This window comes from Stigmatopora argus, chromosome 1 (assembly GCF_051989625.1).
Source record: "Stigmatopora argus isolate UIUO_Sarg chromosome 1, RoL_Sarg_1.0, whole genome shotgun sequence".
Lineage (NCBI taxonomy): Eukaryota > Metazoa > Chordata > Actinopteri > Syngnathiformes > Syngnathidae > Stigmatopora > Stigmatopora argus.
Genome location: NC_135387.1, coordinates 14,915,520 through 14,936,595, shown reverse-complemented (window position 1 = coordinate 14,936,595; position 21,076 = coordinate 14,915,520). Strand labels below are relative to the sequence as shown.

General features: G+C 42.4%; 2 protein-coding genes and 1 long non-coding RNA gene across 3 annotated transcripts; 1 reads left to right on the top strand and 2 right to left on the bottom strand.

Moving 5' to 3' along the window:
* Positions 1-816: 816 nt before the first annotated feature.
* LOC144086566 (uncharacterized) lies at positions 817-11,028 on the bottom strand. The gene is made up of 6 exons (XM_077616468.1): positions 10,796-11,028; positions 5,422-5,636; positions 4,941-5,109; positions 4,756-4,851; positions 4,171-4,648; positions 817-3,453 (listed from the first exon to the last, which is right to left on the bottom strand). Exons 1-6 carry the CDS (start codon positions 10,820-10,822, stop codon positions 2,537-2,539), a joined length of 1,902 nt encoding a protein of 633 aa, XP_077472594.1. The 5' UTR covers positions 10,823-11,028; the 3' UTR covers positions 817-2,536.
* A 79-nt stretch (positions 11,029-11,107) lies between these two features.
* Positions 11,108-21,054, top strand: LOC144074565 (uncharacterized). Its single transcript, XR_013300323.1, has 3 exons — positions 11,108-11,211; positions 17,211-17,391; positions 20,869-21,054. It is a non-coding gene; the product is annotated as an uncharacterized LOC144074565 (long non-coding RNA).
* Positions 12,117-18,918, bottom strand: LOC144074548 (uncharacterized). The gene is made up of 6 exons (XM_077601039.1): positions 18,505-18,918; positions 17,207-17,357; positions 15,812-15,879; positions 15,176-15,285; positions 14,041-14,132; positions 12,117-13,286 (listed from the first exon to the last, which is right to left on the bottom strand). Exons 1-6 carry the CDS (start codon positions 18,727-18,729, stop codon positions 12,751-12,753), a joined length of 1,182 nt encoding a protein of 393 aa, XP_077457165.1. The 5' UTR covers positions 18,730-18,918; the 3' UTR covers positions 12,117-12,750.
* Positions 21,055-21,076: the final 22 nt, after the last annotated feature.

Genomic DNA, 21,076 nt, shown 5'->3' with positions numbered 1-21,076 from the left:
AATCGACAAAATGTTCTGATTTGTGTATTAACCCTCACAGGCCTGTTTGAGGAACCACGTGGCAACTTTAAATAAACTCTTTTACATAGAGCACTGCTGTCAACATGAATTGGAAATGAGGCCTTCGAAACCGCTCCCGGTTTTTAGTATTTGGCATACCGGATGATCATTTGAATTTGATGGAAAAATTCTGTCTTTATACGTCTGGGCACTAGAGACTCAAGGGCATTTATGCTTTTGTGACTGTCTGCTTCCCCTAATATTATACGTATTTTTGTGTATTTTTTGGCCTACTATATTTGACAGAGAGAGCCATAAACAATTCATATTTTCAAAATTTATTTTTAATTTTAGTATTTAAAATTATAAAAATAATAATTAAAATATATTGCTGATAATTGTTTTCCCATGTGCTCATATAGCAAAAATGTGGACCCAATTAATTCAGGTTTGAGTCAAATAAAAAGCAAAAAAAAAATACTTCTCATGTACAAAACAAAATAAAATGACTAAAGGGCCAACCAGCTGTACCGATGAGATGTCCCTTTTCTTTCAAAGGGAGTTGGCAACCCTAGTGACAACCTCCCCACAGGACTTCCCACAATTTAACTGTCTATTGTGTCATTATTTTTCCCCATTGGTGTGTGTCAATGGAATCAAATTTGGTGTATTTGAACTGATCTGACCCTTAATTACAAACAGCCTCAAAATACTTGACAAGACCACATTTGGCAAACCTCAACAACTTTATTCAACGGAGCATGAAAAAAGAGAAAACAAAGAAACCCCTAGAAGGAAAAAAAAAATCCACCTTAGTTCCATGTCATTATTTATTTGTGGGTGCACATGTGTAGGGGAGGGTAATACATCCCTGTTACTTTTTGACTAAAACATTTAAGCGAATGATGTCCCAGCCACACCCACTTGGTGCTTTCAGAGTTCTTCCCTGAGGTGGGTAATGTAATGGCATTAAATGATGTTGGCATTTACATCATACAACTTTTACATAATTGTTTATTTTAAAAACAAACACAACGATAGAATTTTGCAATATCAATGTTGAACTTTAGTATGTGAATCTAATCAGGATGTCATGTAACATGCTGGATGTAGCTAGATTGATGCTAAGTCAACACGAATATCAACAAATACATTGGCAAGCATTGTGTACTGAATAAAAAAATAATATCAATATAAAAGAGACTTTGGTTGTTGTACAATGTCAAATTTACACATCTTTGGCCGCAGTGCAACTGTGCCTTTTGGCGCGCACACTTACTTTGTAGCACACAATATCCTGTACAGTTCTGTCTTTATTTTAATTGTTTTCATCTAATTTATAAATCTGCTTTTGAAATACCTTTTCACTTCTTCTCTAGGCCTTGTAGTCCAACAAAATGGACATTGCAGACCCTGAAATCAATCTGCCAATCAGAGATTATCAAGAACCCCTGGTCAGTATAAACGAGCAGTCCTGTGAATTTTTGGACACGGTTACACTGTTAACAAGCCATATTGGTACAATAGTTCTTGAGTGGATCAATCCCATCTTGGGCACCAAAAATGACATCCATCAACACTTAAATGTTTTTTGCTGTTTTTTTTTGTTGCTGTCTCCCATATTTCAAAACCTGGTTTATATTTCATACATACATACTCAGACGTCGTTTTCTATTTTGTTGTAATCTTGAGCCTTGCCTCTTGCTCTTTGCATATGACAGAAGTCATATCATCAAAAAAAATAATTTACTGTAGGTTTTGAGAAACTGAAAATGACTTTTTTACACTAGGCCAAATTGACTGTTTGATTGACCACTTAGGAAGTGCAATTTGCATTAACTTGTGTTATCAGTGTGGGATATTGAAATGGTCTTAAAGATCAGAGTGTATTTAATATCTTAGATCAGATAGAAAATATCACTTGTATATTTAATATCAGTGTGGTATCTATTTTATTGTACCACAATTACACAACCAATCATTTTCAATGACACTTACAGATTAGCTGCAACTGATCACCACTGCTTTTGGGCGAAACAGGTTACACCCTGCACTTTTTGCCAATTTAAGACAATGTATTGTTATTGTCTATTTGAAAAAAATCCTTAACTGCTCTTAGCACAGTTTCCATCTCCAGCATCTGTAGACAATTAACAAGCTAATCTTTCAACTAGGTAGTGTGTAGCTAATGAAGAAAAAATAATAATTTTGTTTGTTTGTTTAAACATTATTTTGATTATATAGTTGGGTCAACCTCTTAGTAAGAAAATTGGTCATTGGGTGATCAATCTTATAGCAGCTCCCTTGTACCGTCGTGTATTTTGTGTCCATTTTGGGTTTTACTTTTGTCTGAGCATCTCAGTAGATTTTCAATCTATTCTAATCAATTCTATGGTTCGGTCAATTCCAATATCTCACATGGTCTCCATAGCGACCGCTTGTCTTAAATATATACCAAATTTCTGATTATTTTCAGTGAACAAACATAATAAGAGTGTGAAGAGAGGATACATAGCTCAAACAGGAGTGAGGCTCCTCAAACAGTAGTAACAGAAAGCAGAGGGCTGAGACACAGTTGAGTGTCTACCTCCACTCGGGTCCCATGGGTCAGCAGTTCCTCCACTGTTGTCCAATCATCAAGCAACTTGCTGTTTCTTAGTCGATTCTGCTTCCTGTGGCTGAGTTCAAGAACTACCTGGGATGACAGTGAGCTGTGAACGCCACCTGCGGCGGCTTCCTCGCCGCTGCGGCGCTCTCTGTGTTGTCGTGACAGCACCACGTGACGTCTTCTCTCGGCCCTGTTCCAGTACCGACCAGCCCACTGGCCCTCCACCCCTGTATGGTCCCCACTCCCCTCTCCTTCACCACGTACCTCTTCATCAGTGGTGACCTCGCTGCGTTCCCGTGCTAGTCTGTATGCACGGGCCCGCAGCAGCTGACTCCTGACGGACTTCGGATTTGACTGTCGACAGTTGGGCGAAGGCGGAGACCTTGGATTTCTCTGTGCTCCCATGGTGTTGTAATAGGGACCAGCAGAACCTTTGGGAAATCTGGATTGATTTCCCAGAGTCTGAAATGCACGCCAATCCGTTGACCTGCTAGAAATCAAGCTATTATTCCCGGAGTCCTCTTCCCTATTGCTGACTGCACTCTGGCTGGCTCTGGTTGGGTTCTGGTGGGGGCCCAGGCCGGTATGGTCCATGCTGATGTGTGCTGGATAACCGTTCCTGTTTCTGAGATTCCGCGTGTTTTGGGCTGGATGCAATTGGCCATTCTGAACCTGCTTCATTTTGTGGTTTGGTTCCATACTCAGACTTGTCCTGCGGCGCCACTGGGCCTCACTTAGATCCATTACGGTGTGACTGCGTCCTGGCACATCTATGGTACGCCCCCCTCTTCCTTGCCGCTGTTCCAGCCACAGCGCCCTCCGTTGACAAGGCTCCGTGCGACAACCTAGAAAAGGACAAGCTCTTTTAGCCCATTTGTTGTTCATTTGGAGAGCCATTTCTGAATGAACTGTGGCTCTGGTGAGATTACAAATTGACTTGATATGATATGAAAAGGATAACACTTATTTTAATGTCAACTCTGCCGCCTAATGGCACGGGCAGGCGCGGGCTTTATTCCCGCTGGTGACGGTATGATTTTGAGTGTGAATGGTCGTTTGTCTCTCTGTGTTCCCTACGGCTACCTGCTGACCAGTCTAGGATGTAGTCTGCATTTCGCCCGAAGTCAGCTGTGATAGGCTCTGGCAATCCTCACGAGGATGCGTGTTACAGAAGATGAATGAATGAAAGGATGAATGTCAACTCTGTCAGTGAAATCCTTTGGGATCTATTGATGATTTATTCTATATGAATCAGCTTGATTTGATTTGTGAGTAGTTGACTTTTTTTATCTGATCTCTGTCTTGTGCCCTGTTAGTGCCTAGAGGAGATTTATGAGTGAAATGACTGGATTTAACTCCGACAAAAAGAGCTCATCTGAATGTAATCAATCTGAGATTATTTACTGGCACATAAGGCACAATCACGGAAACACTGTTCGTTACACAAATTTGCCTATAATTCCAGCTCAATCCCTCTGAGGGGTCAAAAATCTACTATGGTAGTTATTTTGTGGCAAAAGAGACAACTTAGACAAACTTGAGTGTGATGGATGTTTACCAACCGGGGATGGACGAAGGTGGCGAGCAGTGGCGAGTGGGACTCCTCTCGGCGCGGTGGACATGGGCAGTGGTGGTGCTGCTGTTGGCCAGAGTGTAACTGCTCAAATGCTGCTCCCCCGTGTGACTCAAAGGCATTGTCTCGGGGATGGACTCCAGGTCCCAGCGGCCTCTTTGCTCATGAGGAGACTGGCCCAAGCGTAGTTGTGGGGCATGTCTATGGTTCTTGTGGAGACATCTGTGTTCACCAGTACTGACGCTGTGAAAACCCGAGTCGCTGGGTTCTGAAGAAACCAGAGACTCGGAGGAAGAGGAGGAGCCCTGCGAGGAAGCGGTATGGCCCGGTAGCGATGACATGGCATCTGTCTCGGCTTCGGAGAGGGGCACACGGTGACGTGGGCTCTCGGGGCTACAGCCCAGTCGGTTGTCCACCTCATTGATGGGAATGTAGCCAAGTGGATGCCAAGTGGAGTAGTAGTTGGGCTGCAAGTAATAAATCAATAATGTTAATTTACCGGGACAAAATGGGTTTTTGCCCTGTCTTGCAAAGATCGTGATTGGTCAAAAATGGTTGGCACAGGAAGAACAACCTGTCTAGAGAAAATGTTCTGCTCCATTTCTCCAGAGTTGTAACAGCCAAGCAGGCAACTCTCGGAATTAGGCTGATGTGCCGACATTTCTGGCGCCTGAACGATAACATAAGTACATACATTTTGGGATAGTAGTATTTTGACCACTTGGCCACTAACACCTTGTACTTCAATGAACTGGTTACCTGGAAATCCAGGCGGTCCAGATGGTCCAAGCTGTAGGAGACGCTGGGGAGGTAGTTTGTGGCGTGATGCTGTGTGCTAGATCCTCTAAACTGGTATCCGTTGGTTGGATAGATTTCAGGTGACATCATCAAGCCATCATTGGTAGCATACATATTGTCGTATAAGTGTCTGTGAGGAAAAAGGCATCCATAAATGTGAATATTATTCTTTGATTTGTCATTGTTATAGTGACCCCGATGTACATGGAAGTGAATGTGCTACCGTGTCTCCACTCTCCCTTTTTCACCAATCTTCAAATGTTCAAGCAATTATATTGTTGTACCAAAAAATTTTGGTAAATTTTTCGTACATTTTAGTATTTATTTTGTCTCACTGGACATAGCAATGGTCTGAGCATGAAAACCGCAAACTGGTGATTTTTTCTGCAAAAACTGCAGTGTGACTTTCAAAGCATTTACTACTACTATAGATGCAACATACCCCGTGTTGTATCTGCCTATGCCATCCTCAGCCTCCATCAGTCCAATGTCTCTTAGAGCTTCCCAGTGTCTCTCTGAAGGCGTCCTGTGCTCCACACGCCTTCTTCGGTGGCTCCGCCCCATTTTGCCCTCCACTTGCATGTCGATCGGCTGTCCGTACTGTTCTACGAAGCACTGCTGCTCATCGCGGTGTCTGTAGCGGTTTGGTTGTCGGGCCTGGTGAGAGGAGCGACGCATAGCAGAGGCTCTTTTGAAAACACATTTGAATATAACAACCAGAAGTTAGAAGAAACGGGCACCATCACATGCAGAAACTCCTGAGCTTAGATGCAATTTCGAGGTGGGGACTCTAACTTACAGATGAACTAGATACCCCGTTTAGGCCCATCCCAAATTTTCTGTTGGTTGAGAAGATGAAAAAGAGTTTATTGCTCTTACTCAATAATTCCGCACTCAGTGAAAATTACTTTTAAAATGGTTTTGCACTTGAATAAAGCACTTTCCCAATTTTTTTAAGCCATTCAAAGCGGTTTGACACTAAACGCTCATTCAGCTCCTGATGATGCAGCATCAGGAGCAACGTGGGGTTCAGTATCTTGCTTATGGAACAACATAGGCAAGGTCAGAAAGACAGGGAATCAAACCCACAAATTTTACATTGGGGAACGACAACTGTTCCACTGAATCAGACCACCCTGTTCTTACAGGACCCTTAACATCTTTGAAATCTATAATATTTGGACTGTCATAATGATTTTTTTCAGAGGTTCAGGGCAGCGTAAATAACCATTCTATTTGGTAAAGAGCTACCCCAGTTATTAGACATTAAGTGACATTATGCATTATTTCTGCATTTACTATGGTGAGCATTTTAGACTGACACTAGCAGAACAAAAAGGTATCATTGGGACATACAATTTGTCTTGGGCTTCTACATAAACCTTTGGACTTGAGATATTATAGTAGGATTATAAATTAGCTAATCAGGGATACAGTTTGAGATGTTTTGGAGACTAAATTAGCCAGGTGAGGATATTCATAGATGGAAAGGATATATATGCCAGGCGCGAGATACAGTCCAGAAAAGATAAGGTTGATAGCTAATAGTGAAATGTAAAATATGGGCTTAAATGGTGTCCCTTAACAGGTCAAGTCGAAAAGAAAGTATTTGCAATTCCATTGTCACCACAGCGATTTTGTCAACAAACCAAAAGCTGAGACGGTAACAAGGCCCACAGGATGTAGGTCAGCATCCCTCGTTCACCCCACCCAACTCTTTATGCTCACGATGCAATGCCTCAGGCTCACACACAAGCAACGTTATACACTGATGCATGTTGACGGTGACACGAATTGATTCAAGTCTCGCATCATCTCCGTTTTGGCTTTCACACATTTTTACCAGTTTGCTTTTTCACCTCTGACTATCTCACTATGTCATATATATGTAGTAGCTATTTCCACTGAAACGTTTATCTTCTATATCGAAAGTGAGCTGGAGCACATTCCACAAACAATAAATTGTCAACCTAACACCTGCGGACAATTTTGATTTAAAAAAAACAGCATGTGTGTTTTGGAAATGGAGAGAAAGTCGGAGCACCAGATAAATGCCATGTGAGTCTTGTTCTACTGAATTTTGAGCTAGTGCTAGCTACGGTATCACCAGGGTGCCTCATCCCATCATTGTCACACTATCTAATCTCATGATATCATTAATATTTTCTGTGACTTCCCTGCTGAACAAAACAGAAACAAATTTATCACACACACTTTAGTCTGTCTGTCGACCTGCCTCAGTAAAATATGGTGAAACTTGATGATGAAAATGAAAGAAACATGAAATGGAGTCTTCCTTCTCAATTCAGCATGGAATCACAGAGTATTCCTTTGATCAGTTTTGTATTGCAAAAGTGGCTTTTGGATTTGAGTCATTTTCTATTATTAATTACTTAGCAGACTATTCACTTGTAAACATAATGACAGGACTGTGTTTATATTATTTTGATTTGTTGGCATCATGCTGATAAGAGTGATGATTGCTACTGCTTTTACTAAATGAAACTGCATTAGGTACACCAACGGATACCTTCAGGTCAGAATATAGCAATGTGTTGATGAGCTTGCAGGAGAGAAAAGAGTGAAGAGCATTGCTATTATTTGGTGCTGAAAGAAATGTCGGATGAAAACATTGCATAAGCGAGCGATGATGCTGACGTGGAGGAGGAAGGAGGAGGGTGAGTCACACTCTTTTCTCGCTTTTTGGACACAAATGTATTTTAGTGATGGATAGGCCTTGTTTTGTGCAAATAGAATTGACTGTTTTTTAGCTTCTTTATACGGTCTGAAACCATTGGTCAGACGTGACAGGCATTACACACGCATGTGCACAGTTTTTTTTGTCTTACTGCAAAATCACAGTTCTTATTCATATGCAGCTGACTGTCACTGGATCCAATTTGAATATTCAATATTGAAATTTGAACTCTGTGTTCTGATTGGCCATTGGTGAAGTGGGTGTGTCGGAGAGAAGCTCAAGGGTCAATGGCAATGCATATGGTGACTTTTGAAAGAGGCGGATTTCAGTCAGGAGGCAAGTTGTTGTAAAGAGTTCCTGTGCTTAGATATTTGTTTTATTCTTCTCAAATGAAACATTCACTCACTTGATGCTAACGCACTCAATGGAGACGTCATTGTCTGCAAACGTCCAAAAGAAACACATGGGAGATGTGGGGGGGGGGGGGGAAAGATCAAGAAGCAGGCGAGAAGGCCGTACGTATTTGGTTGGCGTGCAAGCAGAGCAAAGGGCCTCTCGAACCAGCTAAACAGTGATGGTTGTGGGGAAAGGTCACAAGTCAGGACCCAGTTGAGTGACAAAAGTATTGTACTAAACCAAAGGAAGTATAGATTTATTTACTGCATTATTCATGTACTGTGTATGAAGGAGCTGAGTTTAAAACCAGGAAGTGGCAAGAAAGATTTTTACTTCAATTAGGCACTTTTGGTAGCCATCCACAAGCTTCTGGTTGAATCTTTGACCACTCCTCTTGACAGAATTGGTGCAGTTCAGTTAAATTTGATGGCTTTCTGACATGGACTTGTTTCTTCAGCATTGTCCACAAGTTTTCATTGGGGTTTAAGTCAGGACTTTGGGAAGGCCATTCGAAAACCTTAATTCTAGCCTGATTTAGCCATCCCATTACCACTTTTGATGTGTGTTTGGGGTCATTGTCCTGTTGGAACACCCAACTGCGCCCAAGACCCAATCTTCGGGCTGATGACTTTAGGTTATCTTGAAGAATTTGAAGGTAATCCTCCTTCTTCATTATCCCATTTACTCTCTGTAAAGCACCAGTTCCATTGGCGGCAAAACAGCCTCCACAGCATAATACGAAAACCACCGCGCTTGACGGTAGGCATGGTGTACTTGGGGTTAAAGGCCTCACCTTTTCTCCTCCAAACATATTGCTGGGCATTGTGGCCAAACAGCTCGATTTTTGTTTCGTCTGACTACAGAACTTTCCTCCAGAAGGTCTTATCTTTGTCCATGTGATCAGCAGCAAACTTCAGTCGAGCCTTAAGGTGCCGCTTTTGGAGCAAGGGCTTCCTTCTTGCACGGCAGCCTCTCAGTCCATGGAGATGCAAAACACGCTTGACTGTGGACACTGACACCTGTGTTCCAGCAGCTTAAAATTCTTGGCAGATCTGCTGTTTGGTGATTCTCGGTTGAATCTTCACCCTCCTGACCAATTTTCTCTCGGCAGCAGGTGATAGCTTGTGTTTTCTTCCTGATCGTGGCAGTGACAAAACAGTGCCATGCACCTTATACTTACAAACAATTGTTTGCACTGTTGCTCTTGGGACCTGCAGCTGCTTTGAAATGGCTCCAAGCGACTCTCCTGACTTGTTCAAGTCAAGGATTCGCTTTTTCAGATCCATGCTGAGCTCCTTTGACTTTCCCATTGTAGTGTTTGTGGGTGTTTGCATCCAATGAGCTCCATTTAAATGGCCTCAGAGAAGTCACCAGCTGTAGTCACTCATAATCACTCACCAGAAGTTAAGAGGCCATGCTATGAAGCTCATTTAACTGACACAACTTTCTAAGTCACCAAAATTGCTCATTCGTGTTGCTGTATATTTGACCCAGCAGATTTGATCACTTTTTCTGTTAACCCATAATAAAGTCACAAAAGAACCAAACTTCATGAATGTTTTTTATGACAAAGAAGTAGCTGTTCAAATCACTCTATCAGAGAAAAATCAGAGTTGTAGAAATAACTGGAAACTCAAGAGAGCCATGACATTATGTTCTTCACAAGTGTATGTAAACCTTTGACCACAACTGTAAATAACACACTTCAATCAGCACCCCACTTTGACTTATGTTATGCATGAAAGAGTGACAAATATTGTTAAATGATTTTAGTGCTCATTGAAAAGCACATTTTATAATAATAATAATAATAATAATAATATACTCTCTATTTGATGTTGAATTAAACCCTTTAGCCAATGTGAAAAACATAATTAACTCTGAGCTTTATTTAGGAAATCAATGATTAGTTACAGTACTAAAATAATGATCTTGGATCACTGTAAAATATGGTAATTAAGCGGATATACTCCTAGTAAGGCATAACTTATTCTCTCTTCTGAATTAATGTATAAATCCAACAGGTGGATACATTGCAGTATAATACTTTCTCTCATCCAATGAAAGATCATTTAATTGTAATTCAATGTGTCTCTGCAGGTTACTTGTATAGATAGATGAAAGCTGGAGTATGTACCTGATTTTGTTTAAAAGTCACCCAAGCCACGACCGTTACAGGAAGAGGTGATACGTGTACATTCATACTCATATTTCATTCATGTATATTCATACCCACATGAATCCCTTCTAGCGTCATGTGCTAGGGTTAGCCCACCATCCAAAAAAACCCAGTGATTAACGCCCATGTGTCTTTGCACGTGACGTAATGACACGCTGTCATTGTGCAACATCCTATAATGTGCGACATGCCTATATCCAGAGAAGACAAAAACGTAACAATTTCACATTAACACATGGCACAGTAACGTCACTAACATCATGACGACAACGACATCATCATGTAATATCTTCGTATGACATCTCATTATTTTGACAACCTGTCACTTGATGAGGTGGTCATGTGACCACTGTGAGGCATTGTTTTTGTCACATGACAACAGACTCCAATTAATCCTCTAAAGGCTTCCTAAGACGTTGTCATGGCCTGTGACCATTGACAATTTCAGGACAATATTTTGAAGCCTGTTTCCACGGAAACCCCAAATCCAGGTATCCAAGGAAACGTGCCTTCTTATTGATCTCTCTGGAAGAGGTCACTCACCTTGGTCCGAGTGAGGCGACACCCCATGCTGGCAGCTGGGCAGATCTTACGAGGTGTCAAGATGGCAATGAGAAAGAGGAGGAAGAGGACAAGGGGTGGAAAAAAAGACTCCGCCAAGTGTGCTGCTCAGTCTCACTGCCGCTGGCGGGATATAGCAGCTGCCATGATGCCGCTATGTGCAAGGCATTCAAAGATGAAGTGGTGAAGAGCAGAGGTTGTTCTTCCTCCCCCTCCTCCTCTTCCTCTTGCCACTCAATTCTGCCTCAGATCTGTGCCCAATCACAGTGCCCAGGCTGCAGCTAGGTGCTGTGATTGGCCAAAAGCAGCATAGCTGAAAAAAATCCATTCAGGCTTGTCTGAGTCCCTCGTCGCCCATCTTCTCACGGTTCTTCTTCCTCCATGGACGTCTAACGAAGGTTTATTATTTTAACATTCACATCAGTGTCCATTAGCATAGCCTGGTGTTTGAAATGACAGATTTTCCACTGAACTCTATTCACGCAGACAAGGATGTCAAATCTGGGGGGGAAGGGCATTGTAAACAGCAAATACTGAATAGATACATACATCTATTTTACCAGTCTGTGCTGTATATATATATAATATATTTTCAGACTACAATTACTATGTCTAATATTTGAGGAATTTACATTGTGGGGCAAAGAGCAACCAGCCTCTCTTCATTCTAATTCATTCATTCATTATCCGAGCTGCTTATCCTCATCGAGGTCGCAGGGGTGCTGGAGCCTATCCCAGTTGACATTAGGCAATACGCAGGGTACACCCTGAATTAGTGGCCAGCCAATCACAGGGTACAAGGAGACAGACAACCAATACTCATACCTAAGGGCAATTTAGAGTCTCCAACCATCTTACTATGCATGTTTTTGGAATGTGGGAGGAAACCAGAGTACCCAGAGAAAACCCACGCAGGCACGATGAGACCATGCAAACTCCATATAGGAAGGTCAGAGGTCACCAGTGATTGAACCCTCGATGTCAGAACTATGAGCCCCTCCTGACTGATGTACTGCATAATGTATGTGTATCACATTAATAAATGCATATGCAATGCAATAACTTTGTATAATAACAATTAAACCATGGATATCCAAACAGGTCCTCAAGGTCTGCAGTGGGAGCAGGTTTTCATTCCAACAAAAGAAGATACATTTTCATCAATCTGGTGTCCTAAAATTATAATCAGTTGATTGTCAGTCAGGTGCTGCTTAATTCAAAAGCAAACAAAACCCTGCGCCAACTGTGTCCCTTTGTGGAACAGTTTGGACCCCCCCAAGTATATATACTATGATAGCAATAAGATCTTTCTCATTTTTTTTATTTAGCCTTTAGTTACAACAATGAGAAAAGTTGATGACGTCCCCAGACCTAAACCCCAAAAAGTGCAAAGAAAAACTCAAAACCCCTTCTTGGCAAAAATAAATGCTTCTTGTCTATAAACCTCAAAGAAGGCTTGTCAAATACAAAACAAGTTAATAAGAACATCAAAATACATCATGTTTGTAGATTTGATTCCAGCAGGATACTCCTAGTGTAGAAGTCCATCTTTCATTGACCATGATTACTTTTAGCAGCTATCTTTTTTTCCTTATATTTTCTTCCCACCAAACATTTCCTACCTGCCAAATTGTCAAATAACACTGGTATGCGTCCATACTCATTAGTGCTCCTAGCCACCTGATGCAACATGCAAACTTCACTCAAGGGGGTCCTGAATAAATATTCAAACCCAGAACCTCTCAACCGAGGAAGGCAGACCATTGCTGGTTGCCTTGCTGAGAATTGCAAAGTATTATTATTACTGTAATGAAAATAATTTCCAATTAATGTACTCTTCATATCGTCAATAATTTTCCCTGCTTTTTCCATTATATAAGTGCTTTTAACAAACTGAATGGGATGCATTCTACCCCCGTGTCTCTCTTTTATTTTCACTATGGTAGCACAATGCAGATGATGACTATAAAGAAGAGAAAAGGAATAAGCATGAGTTGAGGTGATAAAGGTGACGTGGCGCTAGGCGTCATGAATGGTCTGTCTTTCCGCGATATTTTGGTGACTGGCAGGCCATCGATCAAGATTTCTTGTTGTTCCTCTTTCGAATCCTGTTCTTTCCTCACGACGGCCTTCCACTTGGCTGGAACTGAAGTCTCAAGTGGAAGAATAGTTTTGCTGCTGGTGGTGGTGGTGGTGGTGGTGGTTTCTTCTTGGTGGTAGGACTCTGCTGTTGTGAAAGGGAGAGCCGGCACATTTTCCTCCTCCTCCCCCAAAGGGATATCTGGCTCGGATGCCTCGAGAGTGGGAGTGGGCCTCCATGGCTGGGGGGTGGTTGTGCTACTTCTGCTGGATCTGCTGGTTATGTCCACCTGGTGGAATGCCTCGATTGTTGCAGAAGAAAGAAGAACCATATCCCCCTCCTCCTCATCTTCCTCCTCCTCTTCCCCCTCTTCTCCGTCATCCTTTTCCGGAACTACGGGACACACACACCAAATAACATCTTAGCATTACCATTTACCCACCTTAACAACTCATTCACCTTCAGCCCAATTAACTTATTCACTGCCATTTACGGTGATTGAGAAAGCAGGGATGCTCTAAAAATGAACTGTTTTTACATTGAACCCACAGTAACTTTGGCATATTATTACTTTGAAATTTACATTGAAACTAAGGGAACTGACCAACAACTTTCTTACTTATATAACTGCTTTAGTGTTTTAAAATAAAATACCAATTGGTTGCCCTTGACAACAATAGACGTCCTATCCATTTGGACTGGACCTCCCAGTCATAAGCGTTTGGATTTCTATCTCTCTGAGTGGTACTGAAACATCATTATTCAATGCCAGTCTTCTCTATTGAAATTAAATTGATTTTTATTGCTATCAATGAAAGTGAATAACTTAACATAGATATTTGACTCCTAACCATCAACAGCGACGAATGAGTGTTTAATACAATTTCATGAGTTAATCAAACAATGTATTTTGCAAACTAATCAAATATCATGATGCAGCAAACAAGTATCAATACATTTTTATGTGACAATCAGCGGATAATCTCATCTATGTATTAATATAAAAAAAATATTGTTTAATTTAGGATGCAAATTAACGAAATCAAATACTTGGAAATGTGATCCTATAACAGGGTAGGAATGGAATATAAATTTTAAAAAAGCATGTATTTTTGTCTGTGCATGAGAGCGAATAATGTTGCCGTACCACACAGGTTGTTTTCACATGTTTGTAGTTCTTCTGGACATCGGGAGCACCATTCTCCTGGCGAATAAGGACGCTCGTTGTCGTAATTCCCACTGCACACATATGCATGCATGCCACATCAATTAATCAGCATATCGCAAACACTTTGAAGTCTGGAAGCTTTTGCATTCTCTTCACTTTCCCACACAGTCATTAGAATATATTTTGGTAATGATATGAAAGTAACATCCTTTATTGAGTAGCAAGAAGACACTCTCGATCGGTGGCCAGCCGATCGCAGGGCCCGAGGGGTACTCGGACGTTTGGTCGCCGGACGTTTGGTCGCCCGAACATTTGGTCGCCCGGACGTTTGGTCGCCGGACGTTTGGTCGCCGGAGGTTTGGTTGCTCGGACGTTTGGTCGCCCAGACGTTTGGTCGCCGGACGTTTGGTCACCGGACATTTGAGAACATGACAGAGAGTTTACTGTTGAGACCAGCTTTCAAAATTATATTCATGAGAGAGAGAGAGAGAGTTCAATTATAATATCTAAATATCTACTGTTGAAACCAGCTCTCAAAATTATATTCACCCGGGCGACCAAACGTCCGGCGACCAAACGTCCAGCGACCAAACGTCCAGCGACCAAACGTCTGGGCGACCAAACGTCCGGCGACCAAACGTCCGGCAACCAAACGTCCGGTCACGGGCCCGAAGAGACTGACAACCATTCACGCTCACACTGATACCCAGAGGCAATTTAGTGTTTTCAACCAGCCTACCCTGCATGTTTTTGAGATATGGGAGGAAACTGGAGTACCCAGAAAAAAACCCACACATGCCCAGGAAGAACATGCAAACTCCACACAGTGAGGACCAACTTGGGATCGAACCCTCGACCCAAGAACTGTGAGGCCGAGGCGCTAACCACTTCTGTGTCAGACCACCTTAGTCTAAACATAGTGTGTAAAAAATGTGACCAGGTCGCTATCATTTCAGAGTCAAGTGCCTGTGCTAACTCGTGACACGTTTCTAAAGAAACCCTCTGCACACATTCAGAATCATACTATGGCTGCCGCCTGACAGATAGCTTGGATATTAATCAGATGATGGTAACTATAAATTAAGTCTGAAAATCAAGGGAGGTTTGCACTGACGCTGGGTAGTAGTTGCACACCAGGAACGAGATCTTCTCCCATTCCAAACCCTCCATGTTGTTACACAGGTGGACGGCACAGCCCACCGCGTGTGTATCCGACCACACCATCTGCAAAATAAGGCAGTCTCACATGACCTACATTCACCACATGTATACAATACAACAACAGTTAAATGAGTTAGTCCATCCACCAGGACATCTGCAAATGCTTAAATTAAAACATTCAAAGGATGTGATATAGCATATTCACGTTTTGGGAGTCATATTAATGAGCTATACTTTGTAGCACCTAACTACTCGACCACCATGTCCCCAAAGTATGCAGTAGTTAAGTACAAAAAGAAAACCATTGTTTTTTTTTGTTTGTTTTTTTTTTCGATAGATCATTATTAAACCTGGCCTGAGATTGCAAAAATATTAAAGGCAAAATAAATGTGAACTGTGTGAAATTAAAGCCAATAGTAGTGAGCCTATATTTAATCCAAGTTCATTTAGTAATCCGGTATTTGAGGCCGATGTGGAAAAAGAAGGAAATAGGAATTGTTGCCAAAGCCTTCACTCCACCCTCCTGAAATCAAGAGCTGCTTGGGTCACAACGTGTGTTTGTGTGGGTTTGTAGCTGTGCATCACTGACCTGTGTGTAGTGTCCACACATTTGGTCGTCATCGCAACTGTTGTTTTGGAAGTCATAGTGGAGATGTTCTAGACAGATACGCACACATGAGCAGAAAGATTTTTAGTGAATGAATTTGGAGCAAGATACATTTGTTACTCTACAGCAGTGGTCTCCAAACTATTCCACAAAGGGCCGCAGTGGGTGCGGGTTTTCATTCCAACCCATAAAGAGGACACGTTTTCACCAATCTGGTGTCCTACAAGTGCAATCAGTGGATTGCAGTCAGGTGCTTCTTGTTTTCTGCTGAAATCTCATTGGTCAAACTGTTTATGCTAGAACGGTTGGAACAAAAACCTGCACCCACACCGGCCCTCGAGGACCGGTTTGGGGACCCCTGCTCTCCAGTCTATCTATCATTCACCTGAGAGACAGTTATGTGGCTTTTAGGAACTGGTGTTGTGGATAGACTTTAGTTAACCTGCTGAAATGACGCTAAAATGTTCTGTGCTTCTTTCTACAAATCAACACACTGGCAGGCAAGCTAATCTTTCTTTTTTTTACGCATGAGCATTCAGTATGATATACAATGGCGTGTACCGTTAAACACTGATTAGCCAAATTAGGTGTGGATATGCATCAGATTGATGGTGGTGATGGTCTGTCAGTTTTTACCCTTTTTTTGATACAAGTGGCCTTGACATGACCCCTTAAGTCATTTTTGAACCATGGCTTCCAAGACGAGCACAAAAGTTCATTTACTTAAATCAGGTACCGCTAGATCAGGCATGGGCAAACTATTCCACAAAGGGGCGTATTGGGTGCAGGTTTTCGTTCCAAACCATCGAGATGATGCACCTGTTCACCCTGTTACAATCATCAGTTAACTGCAGTCAGCTGATGCTTGTTTCTGCAGAAACCTCCTTGGTGAAACTGTCTGTGCTGGATCGATTGGAAGAAAGACCAAAACCCACTGCGGCCCACCCCTGTACTAGATAAAGCCAACCTATGGTGGTTCTCGAGAACCACTAGAGTATAAGATGTGGTCAAATAAAGTAGAGTTGGATATGATCTAGTCAAATTTAGTGTGCCGGTCTCCTCCCACATTCCAAGCCATGCATGGTAGGCTGATTGGACACTCTAAATTGCCCCTAGGTATGAGTGTGAGCGTGAATGGTTGTTTGTCTCTTTGTGCCCTGCGATTGGCTGGCCACCAATTCAGGGTGTCCCCCGCCTCTGGCCGGAAGTCAGCTGGGATAGGCTCCAGCACCCCCTGCGACCCTAGTGAGGATTAAGCAGTTCAGAAAAAAAGATGAGAGGTAATTTATGTAGTTAATGAATGTAGTGTTTTCTCTTCCTCAGCAAAAAAAATGGTGGATGAGATTTTTTTAACTTTCTTGTGTGCGGCATATTTACCTAGGAACCACTTCTCCATGCCAACTCGAAGGTCCAGGGTCCCAGTGCCGGCAAACAGGTTCTCTCCTATGTCCACAAGGTCAGGGTTGTGGTTCCAGATGCACTTGGCCGCATAGCCCTCAGCTAGCACCTTCAGTGTTGGGTCCCATTTCTGAAGAAGCAACAAGTGAGCGAAGGCCTTGCGGGTATGTACAATTGTTCTTGTAATGTCTTCTCACTCACACTCATGCCTTAAGTATTCTAGAAAACTGATATTGGTCCAAGTTATCTTCCCTCTTTTTTGGTGTGCACCAATTAATATCCATGACAATACATTCATTCATATTCCGAACCGCGTATTCTCGGAAGGGTTGTGGGGGTTGCTGGAGCCTATCCCAGCAGACTTTCGTATGAGAGGCAGACTACACCCTAGACTGGACGCCAGTCAACCGTAGAGCACAGAAAAAAACAGACAGTCCTTCACACACCCAATCATGCTACCACCAAGTGGGAATCGATTCCACACTTGCCCGCACCGAAGACAAGCGAGTGAACCCCTACGCCAACAGGTGGCTCATGACAAGACAATAAAAAAGAAATAGCAAAACTTTTCACAATTATCAATCACAATAGGCCAAGTTTAACAAAAACAAACAACAAAAAGCACATTTCAAGCGAAAGAAGAGCATTGGAATGGGTGGGGGGGAAGTGGGGGGCACGCACACTTCACTTGTGTCCAAATATTGCATAATGAAATTGGTTCATTATTTTTACAAAGCTTCTAAAGTGCTTTGGAACTTCACCATGTCTTGAAATGTAACAGCAGACATGGGAACTGTAAAACTGTGCGTTTGTGTGTGTTAAATTATTTACGCAACACAAACCAGGTTAAGTAATCAGGGCTGCGTGTACCCTTTTTTTTTTCTCTACAAGCTTCTAATCTGCATTTACTCAATGATCAGACACACACGCACAAACAACAGAAACAAAGCAGCAAACGTTAGAAACATTCAACTTGTATATTTGAGAAGTTGTGGTGTCTGAGGGAAAAACATTAAAAGCCAAATGACAAAGAAAAAAAAAACCTTAAAGTTGCTCCACAGAGATTCCGGGCAATCAGATAAAACTGCCTTTTACTTGTCCTTTTTTTGTTTTGTTTTTTATAAACAGTTTTTTAGCAAGATCATATTTATATCACTTCAATGGCAGATTCATAATTGACTAGAGAATGCACACAATCATGAGGATGTGCAAAGCACCCACCCGTCCACTGTGTCATTCATGAAGGACTCACAACATGAAGCATATATTGGGCTTACCAGGGGCAGCATGGCGGAGGCGGTGGGAGACACCTGCCCTCTGTAGTGGTTGTGGAGCTCCACCAGCAGCTCCTCCCCCTCCTCGGTGAGGAAGCTCCAAGCTCCCGGAGCCAGTAGCATTGCCAGCAGCAGCCAAGCCCGCAAAAGAGCACCTGAGGCCACGGAGCAATCGGACCTATGCATCCTCCTCACCTTTAGGAGGTCTGATGTGCCTTTCTGTTGCATGTTGGGAAACAGAGTCCTTGGAGAGGAGGGGTGGTCTGCCTACAGGTGTCTGCGTCTGTGCTTTGTGTGTGCTGAGTTGTTGCGCGTCCGTGTTGCAGATGTGTGCCTTGATCGCCACCACAGCAGCTTTAAGAGCGAAAGGGTCCTCCTACATACGTACACACTGCATCCTCTTTCTCCACCAACATCCCACCCCACCCGCCTTCTCATTCCATCAATTTGACAGTGAAAACTGTAACAGAAAGAGTCTTTTTTTCACTGAACCCATTGAAGCAGGATACCGCTGAAACTGGTTGCGCTTTCACATGGCTGTGGAGCATCATGTATTCTTATCATTGCAGGACATCTGGATTTTTTTTGTTAATATCCAGTGTTAGTTTTGTCAGAGTGCCAGAGTTACATGCTACAACTGTTCAAACATTTACACACAAAACTTGTTATTGGCTTTTTTGGGGGATTATTCAAAATTGTACTTCAGTTCTTTATTCTTGGTTTGTTCTTTAGGGAATTGGGCCTTGATACATTTCTTTGGTTATTACTGTGGTTCTTGACTTTGTTCTTCAGTTCTTGGTTGTTGACATGGCTCTCACTTGGTCTTTGGCTTCTTAATTTCTTATTGACACGTTTCTGACAGTTTCATTAACTTATTCATTTGATTGTTTGGTTTAGTTTCAGGCTTGGTTCTTTACTAATCCTACATTTCTCACTTGGTTCCTTACTTGGTTGTCTTACTACTGCCTTGTAACTTAGCCCATGTGAATAATTTGTGTATTTAAAAGGTGGGTGATAGTTTCAATAAAATCTCGAAATCCCACACACAAAAACACAGGGATTTGTGAGTGTAATAAAGAACAAGAAGAAGCCGGTACAAGAGCATAAGAACCATGAAGAAATGCGGGAGGATTTCATTCTGGAAATGTTCCCATGATGCAGGGTGGAGCACCAACAAATAACTCACTTCACATGTGCAGTCATTTATTCTATTTGCACATTGCTACATCGCAATGCGTGTGTGTTGAGGAGAGGGTTAAGGGGTGCAACCCATTGGATGGAATTCCCCTTTTACATACAATGCAAAGTGTGCGAAAAGTGGGAAAACACATACAAACACATGCATACTCGTGCATCACGAGAAGAATATGTGGTGATGTGTGAGCTCCACCCTTGTGATCCTGTTGCCATTGACTAACTACTAATGCCTAACAGATGATTATGTGAGAATGTGTTAATTTCTTGTCATGCTTATGCCCTCTCATGATTTGAGGACAGTTTAGTCAGGCAAGATTTGTGTTTCTAAATCTGTTATGGATCTTACGTCGTGATAAATTTAGGGGTCGGCGTCAGAATCCCTCACACAACAAACTTCACAGTTGACGCGCATGTTGTCACTCATCAAAATATAAACTTTATTTGAATTTTAGCTTTCCTCTACTCCTAGTTTCAAACTAGGCGTTCACGTTAAGTGTTCAGAGCGCCTGATGAAGATGATGATGTCATGGCTATGGAACCTAACACCGCCTTGGAGACCACGTCAAACATTTCAGAAAACATCTGGAGCAGTGGACCCCAACCCAGGAACTGCTTTCAATTGATGTTTGCTGTCTACACGTCCAAGTCCAGAAGACATTGTTGTTCTGACATTTGTATGTTTGTGATGGAGTGTAGGAAGCCGGTATGCTACTTGACTACTGTTCAGCTGCATATTAGCATGACTTTTGAATGTTTTCACCTCATTTTCTGAACTGCTTTATCCTCATTGGGGTCACGGGGGGTGCTGGAGCCAATCCTAGCCGTCTCTGGGCCAGAGGTGGGGGACACCCTGAATCGGTGGCCACCCGATCTCAGGGCACAAGGAGACGGATAACCATGTACACTCACACCCATACCTAGGGGCAATTTAGAGTGCCCAATCAGCCTACCATGCATGTTTTTTTTGGAATGTGGGAGGAAACCGGAGTACCCGGAGGAAACCCATGCAGGCTTAGGGAAACATGCAAAATCCACACAGATGGACATGACCTGGATTTGAACCCGGGACCCCAGAGCTATGAGGCCGGCGCGCTAACCACCCACTCCACAGGGCTGCCCTGACTTTTTAATTTTGCACCCAATAATTGTCATGAATTATGTCTTTCTAAGCACTGATCTACATTGATGGAGCAAATATGATGTCGAGAACCACACACTAATCTGGTCGCTGAAAGAAAGGTACAACAACAGGCAAGGAGAAGATGTGGAGAAGACGTGATTAGGAGGAAACCAGAAAATGCATCGAGTGACTTTAGGAGACGAGAAACGATACGAATACACGGTATGAGGACATACAATAGACGGACACAAGAGAAAT